The 9,628-nt window shown below is 52.4% G+C and overlaps 2 protein-coding genes across 2 annotated transcripts in view; both read right to left on the bottom strand.

Moving 5' to 3' along the window:
* The window catches only part of UCRPA7_7597 (putative ammonium transporter protein), a gene marked incomplete at both ends in the record, with an annotated part of 1,741 nt that extends 1,483 nt beyond the window's left edge, over positions 1-258 (bottom strand). The window contains 2 exons of the mRNA XM_007920125.1: positions 11-75; positions 139-258. Of these exons, the coding sequence (XP_007918316.1) occupies positions 11-75; positions 139-258 (185 nt within the window). The remainder of the gene's footprint in view (positions 1-10; positions 76-138) is intronic.
* A 4,768-nt stretch (positions 259-5,026) lies between these two features.
* On the bottom strand, positions 5,027-7,186 carry UCRPA7_7596 (putative intracellular protein transport-like protein; the record flags this gene model as incomplete). Its single annotated transcript, XM_007920124.1, has 1 exon — positions 5,027-7,186. One exon carries the CDS (start codon positions 7,184-7,186, stop codon positions 5,027-5,029), a length of 2,160 nt encoding a protein of 719 aa, XP_007918315.1.
* Between the last annotated feature and the right edge of the window lie 2,442 nt (positions 7,187-9,628).

Below are 9,628 nucleotides of genomic sequence, written 5' to 3'. Positions count from 1 at the left end.
CGACACCTACCCAACACCGGGAATCATGAGCAACACAAGTGCCGTTGCAGTGATCATCCAAGCAATGTCGCCGGTCTGGCAATTCGAGAATCAGAGGTGTGGTCTTGGTGATTGGTTCACGAAGAATTATTGACTGACCTCATACCAAATATTCAAATCCTCCGTAAGGGAGTCACCGCCCGTTGCGCCCGTTCCATTGTAGGGGACCTTGACGATATAGTCAAGCGCGTCGAGGTCGACGCCGTCTATCACGGTCATAGCGGGCAGCTGTTCCCGTGTCACGGGTAAATACTAGTCAACCAAAGCCGCGAGTCTCAACCTTTGAGGTTGAACACCCGAGTTCGTCGAGTCTGTCCTTTCAAAGTCGGAACAGACTGTTGAAGTAAGTCAACAACGTTGCCTCTCGTGAGAGTTGCGGAGGAGAGGGACGAGGTTGAAGAGAACAAAGCTCGGATGGCACGCGAGGCAATAGAAGGATGGGTGGGATGGCAAGAGAGATTAAGCTAAGAAAGAATAATGGGGAACGGGGCTGCCACCACCAACAGCTTCCAAGTGACAAGGGCCAGCAATTCCGAGCCACTGATGCAGGCTCGTTCTGGGGTTCTGGAAGAAGCAATGCTCGGTGGCCAATCAGGGGGGTATTCGGGAGACTTCCTTATCGATTGAGGCAGCCACTGATGAAAAGTATACACTTGCAACCATGCGAAACAAATGAAAAAGCAACGTGAATTGAAAAGCGTTGACCGACGTTTTGAAAGCGGACCGCGGCTCTTGTTGTCGGCTCCGTGGAACTCGGGATATGGACTTCAGTAAACGAAAGACGAAGAATTCCACTCTAGGACAGTCGTTCGCTGCCTTCCGACATCACACGATGAGCATCCGCTGTGCCTTTATCAAAAGGAGGATCTGACTGTGCGATGAAATTGGCCCGTAAGCAGAGGCCCCAGTCAGGGCAAAATATTGAGTGCAACCCTCGAGGTACCGGCTTCACACCAATGCATGGACCGCACGACCCCTGGACACACGACGGGGATCCTCCCAGATCCACCAAGTGGCCCTAGTTGACCCTACAGGTTTCCCTTCGTTGAACATGGTTGGCGATGAGACTGTTTCCTTTTGATGGCGATCTGCCGCTGCTGATATCCGATCTCTTGGAAGTCTCAAGCCCTCACCGACTTTGTTACGATTGACTTGTCTCTGGCCGTAACAGCCAGCTCAATTCTTTCCTACATTACACATACACACACACACGGACGGGAACAACCTGGGAGTCTGAGAGACAGACCATTGTAAGCACCTAGGAGGGACCGCTAAAATGGCTGTTAAGAACCGGGACTAGGGGACTGGTGTACGGTGTAGGCAGTGAGGAGGGCGAGATAGCCGGAGCAGCACGGCGAGCAGGAGACTAAGTTGATGGTGTAAAGATAAGCAGGATCACTGCCTATTGGTCGGACCGGCCCTGGTCGTCCGTTTAGGGGACGTTGCGGTGGGGGTTTGTCTTGGCCGTTTGCTCGCTTCGTTTATGCCTATCTAACCTCTTCTGTCTAGCTACCCGTCCCAAGGCCCAGGTCCTCCCTTGCGAGTCTCTTCAGCTTGGCAGCCTTGGGACTCTCCTCCCCACCATCTTCATCATCCCACTTCACATGACTTAATGCGATACACGTACAATACACTCCATGCTCGCACTCAAGGCGAGGCCTCGCTTTCTGCATACCCTGGTATTCTAGTGCTGCGGTGACTACGCTGCTAGGTCTGTACCTGAGCCTATCCTCCCGGCTGGGAGCATGATCTCCTGGCTCTTGCACCCAGAGAGTGGTTCGCCCCGACTTGATTGCGCAGCATGCAAGATGCAAGAACCACGACTCCTGGCACACTCACTGGTTCCCAGTTGACGAGCGGTCTGCAGATGTTGGAGCCGGGAGACGGCACGTTTCTGACTGTCTGTCACATCTGGACACACTCTAACACATCCCGACCTGGCGTCATCCACAGGCAAAAGCAAGCTTCTGGCTCTCTGTAGGCGTTTCAGCCTCCTGCTCTTTTGGCACCTCTCCGCCCCCAGGAGACGAGCATTTTCATGCATTTCGCTCCATGATTGGCGCATTCTATCTGCTTCCCCAGGCTTGGTGTTACTACTCCAATTACAGGCATGTTATAGATCCGCTCACAGGAACAGCAATTCTCAGGGGTGAGAAGAGTCGATTGCAGAACCCAGTCAGTCTCGTACAACAGAGTAGATCGTCACTGGGGGGGTTTTGCTACTCTATCGTGATTGCATTTAGCCCCATTCCAACGATCTCAGATCGTCCAGTGGATCATATCTGGGCATTTATGCCATCCTATTACATACTTCTAGGCAATGTTCTGGAAGATGAGATGTATACTATCTTCAGCGGACCCTCCGAGGCAAACAAGATTATGTGGAGATCAGGTCATTATCCACGTTGCCCTCGATCCAACTCTGCACGGTCTCGAGGGACCATGTTCCCATTCTGAGGCCGTCCTCCGCCAGGTGGCGTTTTTCTATTCCGCGTTCCTGATAGGAACTATAGCCATTAATACGACGGTAGAGGAAGGTGGGAAGGGCGTTGCACGTTGCTCAGGGCTCGCGTGGTGGCTCCGCCCGTTTTGGTGACCATTCCTGCATGCTGCATCATTTCCCTCAAGCCACACGGCATGGCGCCGCTGCCTTTTTTCTTCTCCCAGGCACTACAACCCTTAGACTGGCTCACTTACACCAAACCCGGACTTGGGGTAACACCCGTCCGCCAATTTTGCTCTCGCTCATGCAGGGGCAAAATAGCTTAGATTGTCATGCTGCTGATGTTGCTTGCTGCTGCTACTCTAGCGAAACTCTAGCTATGAATAAGCATTTGCTGTCTATTTTTCCTTATCGCTGGCCCACTTGTTCAATACGGTCCTCGAGTACATCCTCGGCTCTTGGGACAGCTGCGACCAGGTTGCTCGCCCTGAGAATCTGGGACTCCGGCTCCCTCAGCGCTGACCAGCATCCGCGGAATAACTTACGTTGTGCTGGCCTAGGAGTCATTCTTGGTGTCGTGAGAAGAGCCTCTTGTGAATACTCACGTCTTTGCAGATTATCTGGTCCGCATCGAGTCATTGACTTCCAACATCTCATCAAGTCTACATATCCAGCTGGCACTGGCTTGATTCTCTCCACGCCGGGTAGTCTTCCAGACTCGTCATCTTCAACCAGGTAGTTGGCATCATCCAAGTGGGGACCCCTTCCGCCTCGTTCGTTCACCCCCCAAACTCCACCCACAGCTGAACACTAGAAGAGACCCAGCTGCTGTCAGTCACCTTCTAGTCTCCCTTGGCTATGAAGATCGGCTCTGATCGTTGCCTGTTCCAGAACCGCCCCCAGGCTTCGAGAAGGGACGCAAGGTTATCAATGAGCAGCAGACTTGCAGAGACGATCCTCACGCTGTGCGTGGCCATCAGCCTCTCCAGGAACCAACGACGCGCTATAGGTCGGGCTCGCCGCGCTCTAGACTAGCGAATATTGCGTCGTGTTGGGGGGGTGGGGGATGTCAAAGTCACGCATCGGCAACCTTTGCCGGCGACCCTCCTTGTTGGCGATCCCTCCCTTGTATCATCATCTATGGCGTTTGCGTTTGCTTGTCAACTAGTGTTGGCGGCATGAGATGAGCTCATGTCGAAGATATGCATGCATTCTTCTCTAGAACTAGCTCGTTGGAGAATCACCATCTCGAATTCCCGCGCCAGTCACCGTGGGAATGGTATCTTCATCGACGAAGAGGCTTATTACTAAGGAGACTATTGAATTGCTGTGTATATGGGCCAATGTCCAGCACAATGTGTGAGTGTCTTGATCTCTAACATGATACGTCATGCACACTCAGCTTTCGATAGTTGGCATCCCCTTGCTAGTTTATAGACTTCACAGGTATTACGCTATTGAATCAAAGGAAAGAAACGGCTCTGGTGCTGGTCGAGAGAAGTCTCTCCTGAAATGGAACTCTCTCTGTCCGGCTCCAACGAGATTTCCAGTGTGTTGACCATGTCGCGGAAAGCATTCACGGGCTTGTGCCACAAAAGAGGCATTTTGGGAAATCCCACCTGGTATTACTAGCAAAAACAGGCCAGTACATGTCACCAACAATGCTTCCTTAGCGATGTGGCATATAGCAATCGGCGGAGTCTTGAGGCTACGGCCAATAAGTGACCCTGAGTAAGAGCTGTGCGGATCAACGGATGGTCGCGACCACTGTTCTAGTATTAGCAATGTCTTACTCTCCCCGAGATGGAAACATCTGGGCTGGTACCAGTGTGGTATGAGGTGCTTCAGATATGGTATTCTGGAAACGTGAAAAGCCAACATGTCACACCTGGAGCGTTGACTTCCTCTGGACGTGATCAAGGCAAGACAAACAAGCTGGGGTTATACCTGCTGATATCTGACTGTAGACCTTTCTGTGAATCTGATAAGCTCTACGATCAAGTATCACGCAGTGATTGATCCGCGTGAAACTAGTCGCCACATAGCACACAAGGTCCGAAATAAGTAGACACATCATTGATGATTCATGATTATCATTCTATAACCTATGATACAAGTTCGCCATCGATGGTAAATACTCCAAAGAGGCATATAAACCTAAAACCCTGGACCACCAAGCCGTGATATACCATGTTAAGTATTAGACAAAAGGCGGGCGATATATATAGAGGGATAATAATGGACAGAAAGGCGGGCTTTGTCAAGAAAGACATTAGACATAAGCCAATACGACACACATATCGGCCTGACGGGCACTCCTAAAACATTGAAACCCAAGTTCGACACAGTGTATATCTAAACGCCGGTCTCCAAGCCGTAAGGTGAATCCAGGTTGTGTTCTTTTCGCCGTTCCCAATGCATTGTCTGATGACGCCGAAGGTCCCTGACCAAATAAATGCATGATGATGATGATGATGATGTACAATTGCATTTCGTACAAACTCGACTTCCTCCTAGCGCATCCGCACGTGTTTGGTCAGCGACTTATTTGACCATAGTGTTGATACTGTTGAAGCGCTCCTCAAATGATTTCACTCTCTCCTGCTCAAGGAGTCGCTGCAATTTTCTGGTTTCGCGAACAGCATTCTCCCGCTCCTCTTGAAGAGTGAGCACCTCAATTTGGGCGGTATTCATCCGTCCGACAACTTCCTGCATCTCCGAGTCGGCGGCTGCAAGAGCGCTCTCTAGGTCTTGAACCCGAGCCTTCAGAGTCTCAACCTGGGCGAGCTCCTCCTTGTCAGACTCGCCAACCGGCATAGTGGTTGACCGTCTCGGGCTTGGACGGGGGCTCAGTCTCCTAGCTGAATTAGGGGACAGCAGAGGTGAAAGGGGCGACTTGGGAGGGAACAGTCGTGGTGAGCGAAGGCCACCGGACGCATCTCGTAAGCGCTGAAGCTGCGAGCTATGCGCATCCTTGAGGTCCCTCAGCTCATCTTCATGGCGGTTTACTCTCTCTTCAGCAGCTGTCTGCACGGCAACGACCTGCTCCTCGAGAGACCGCATCCGATCTTGCATCTTGGCGAGGCGCTCCTTGCTTACCCTCTGATCAGATTCACCCCTAGTGACGGCATCTGACAAACGAGTGCGCAGAGTAGCATTCGTTGCGAGCTGGTTCCGCACTTGTTGAGCAAGCTCCTCGACCCGGCGAGCAGATTCGCGGAGTTGATCTGCAAGATCCCGCTCGCTGGCGATGTGTGCAGCTTCCGACCCCTTAAGCGTCTCAAGCTCATCACGATACGAGGCAGCCTCCTGGCGAGCATCATCTCGCTCATGGATGGCAGTCGATAAGGACAGCTCAAGACGTTCCATGGCAAGCTTCGTCCTCTCGTCTTGGGATGCGCTCGTGCCTCCGACCTCGAGTGTCTTGATACGCTCAAGGGCCTCCCTATAAGATTCTTGAAGCTCCTTATAGGCTCTTTCTAACGAGGCAGATGTTACAGGAGCAGTCATCGAGTCGGAGCTCGAGCGTCCGCTCGAACGAGTGAAAGAATCGGGGATCAATATATCTTTCTCCTTCAATAGAGCTCGAAGGGATGCAATTTCCTCTTCAGCACGGTCGAGGTCAGACTTCAATCCTATGAGACCCTTCTCAACCAGCCATTTCTGCTCAATGGCTTCCTCAGCTCTTCGGCGCAGAACGTTGATTTCTTCGCGGAGATTGGACACATCTCGCTCATAGCCTGCCTTTTTGGGAGAGCTAGATAGGAGGCGGTCTCTTTCGACCTCAAGGACCTTGATCTTCTTCTCGTTCTCCCGATTCTGGAACTCTTGCCTCTCCAGGAGACTCTTTAAGGCATTATGCAACGCATCTCGCTGGGCCTCGACGTCCTTGAGACGCTCAGACAGAGCTTCCCTCGATTCAGTCTGACCATGCTTGACGGTATTAGACCTGCTGAGTCCAGTAGGAGGATGTTGGAGCTTGAAAGATTGACCAGTCACAGAGCTTGACCTTAGTCTGGTGATTGTGTCCTCTGTCGACCGTGCGCTGTTCATGGTGGTATTTTGCAACTTCAATGATTGGAGCTCTTGCTGCATTTTGGTTGTCTCATATGTCAACTTCTCATTTTCGGAAGCCTGTGCCTCGAGACCCTCAACGCGCGCTTTTAGTTGCGGAACTATCTCGTCACGGAGATTATCTCGCTCATTCGCTGCGTTTTGGAGTTCGCCTTTTAGGGCCGAGAGCAGGTCTTCAAAGTTATCCTTTACTTGTCGTTCCTCGGAAAGCCGGCGACGTAAATCTTCACATGTCTTTTCGAGTTCGCGTACTCTGGCGTCTGCATCTCTGCCCCGTAGTTGCGCAGTATCAATCTGGGATGCCTTCTCTCCCAGCTCCTTGATCTGTTGGTCCAAGACCTTACGCCTCGATCGCTCGTCCTGCAGCTTGTTGGTAAGCTCCAGGCGGATCTGTGCCTTCTCTTGTTCCGATCTTCTCTGAATCTGTGCAACCTCCTCCTTGGTTTGGTCATATTCGCTGAATTTTGCGGAGCTATATCCCGAGTCTGAGAAATAGTCGCTGGTTCGCTTCCCAGGAGCCTGAGGATTGTTGACTTCTGCTTGTAGTCTGTCGACTAGGTCTTCTAGGTCCATCTCACGCCGAATGGACGCAGCCAATTCGGCGCTGATGGCCTTCAGCTCGTCCTCCATCTCGTCGAGTTGGGCGGGCGGCGAAGGCGTCGTAGCCGGTGGTGTTGGTAGATATGCTTCAAGGTAGCCAAGGGCGGTTTCTTCACTTGCATTTGACTTTCCAGAAAAAGGTCCTTGAAGCGTGAACGAGGAGTCATCTGTCAAGACTGTAGGCTTCGGGGAGAATGGTGAGGGTAGTGGTGAGTAGGGTCTGTCCGAGAATTCCGACACAGACGGTGATGTTCCCCAGCCGAAAAATGTTCCCAGTTTTGAAGAGCCAGGTGATTTTGGTGGTGACTTAGGCAATGGCTTATTTAACACAGGACTGTTTGTGTCAAGTGAGTCGTAATTAGCTGTAGTTCGTACGTTGGAGTCGACTTGATTGAGACTAAGATGTGGTGGTGTAGCCTTCCGAACAAACAACGACATGATACCATTAGTATTAGTATTAGAATTAAGAGTACCGAGTGACTTGTCGTCTTCCGCTTCGTCGATCTGATCGAAGTAAGTGGCTAGAGGTGTGACGTTGGAGTCCGGCTCCTCATGCGGTGTCAGCGCGTCTGCTGCTGTTTGAAGAGCTGCAGGGTTGGCATCCGGGATGTTTCGAGACTCGAGTGATTCCGCGTTAACGGCAGGTTGGGCTACAACCAGGAAATCAGGCTGTGGCGAAGACGGGGAGTCGGTAGAGGATCTGCTTGTGAAAACATTGCTGTTAGTCGAGGTTCTGGCTTTACCCATAATGACCGTGTGTAATGAGGATATTGACTTACTCCGAACCGGCAGTGTCGACACTGGTTCTGACCAACGCGTCGAGAGACTCAACGGCGTCAGCAGCAGCAGCAGCAGCACGCTCCGGGAACTCGTACAGGGTGGGACTGTCCACTGAGAAAGATCTTGAAAAGCGCGTCTCGGGCTTGGGCAAGTCACTCGATATCATGAGATAGTCTCCGGACGAGTACTGGGTAGCCAATGGAGAAGCCGTGGCGCTCAACGGCTTCCGCTTGATAGGACGGTTCGTGAAGGCGGCCGGGCTGGTACTGGCGGCGGCGAGACTCTGAGAGCGGGCGTTCCTAGGACTAGACAACGAGCTTATCCTTGGCTGGAACTGCTGAAGAGACTGTGCTCGAGGACTAGGCTCAGCGGGCTCGGGTGAGTCTGGCGGTGGTGGTTGTGCTATGTCCTGCGGGAGGAGATCAGATGAAGCATAAGGCGTATCAGAATCCGCAGGGACGACGGGTACGGAGGGGAGGAAGAGGCCGGAGGGTGTCGTCCCCTCGGAGGGAGCGAGGGCGGCAGCCATTATTATCGATTTGAGCAATGATGGGCAGTGTGAGAGTGTCCTGCTTCTGCAATTGGCCTTATCGGCAATGGATGCTCATCTCGCCTTATTACGGTGTGATTGAGCGCTCTTGGAAGATACGAAGAGCTACGCCCGCATTGGAAGAAAGGGAAAATTGAATGGGATGGAATGTCTTCTTTCTCTGAGATGGGAGCGCAGGGTGCCATCGGGTCCAGCGACGAACCGCCGAGAAGGGGGTCCATTGGAGGGCCATGACAGGCATCTGCAGGCATTTGCCAGGACCCATTGGGCGGGTGGGCAGCGCGACGCCACGCCAGACGGCGGCCAAAGGCCAAAAGCAAGGGGCACGCGGTGGACTCGCTGGGGAGGTGGACATGGATGCTGACGGCGCTTCGCACACAAAGAGAAAGGCTCCAGGGCCGGCTGCTGGCTGAAAGAATGAGCTCTGGCCAGTGGGCGGGTTTTGCTCTGTCTAGGGCCCTCTACTGCGCAGTAGGACTCTCTAGCGAGCCTGCTTCTGGTGTAGTCGTGATTTCTTTGTTGACCGGGAAGGCTGCAGGAACAAGGGCCAAAGCTTACTACGTAGTAGACGGGCGTCGAAGCGCAGGGTTTGCCATTGGCTGATCTGCTCGTGAACTGCTCGTACCTTGCAGCCACACCGTTCCTGCCAGGGCCGCTTTTGGACATGCCAATCTTAATATTCTGCCAGAATCCCCGGCGTCCTTAAGAGCACTGCAACGCTGCCATTTAATGATTGAATGCATGCCAGAGGGGGCTCTGCCCTGTTGGCTGCGGGGGATCATCTACTCTAGGGATAATAGGCAATAGATATGTCTATCAATTTGGAGATTATCGATATGCAGAGTTGAAGAGCCCTTCCTTATCCGTAGAATGGTGAAGTGAAGGGCGCCAGGTGCGGTTGCTCTTATTGCTAGCCAATGATTCATTCTCTGGCTGCCCGGTGTACAGACTTACGCGCCCGATATTCGAATACTCAAATTATCGACTCTATTTTTTGCGCTCCAAGACCAGAGTTTGCGGCGGGTAGCCACAGCGTTGAGAACTCCGTAGTGGTAGGTATCTACTGCGTAGTATGATTCAGTAACGTCCACATTGCAAGAACAAGCGGTAGCATCGCTTAATTGTTCTCCCCACAGTGAATG

Source organism: Phaeoacremonium minimum, assembly GCF_000392275.1.
Source record: "Phaeoacremonium minimum UCRPA7 unplaced genomic scaffold PA7_03_scaffold_541, whole genome shotgun sequence".
Lineage (NCBI taxonomy): Eukaryota > Fungi > Ascomycota > Sordariomycetes > Togniniales > Togniniaceae > Phaeoacremonium > Phaeoacremonium minimum.
This window is presented reverse-complemented; position numbering and strand designations above follow the sequence as displayed.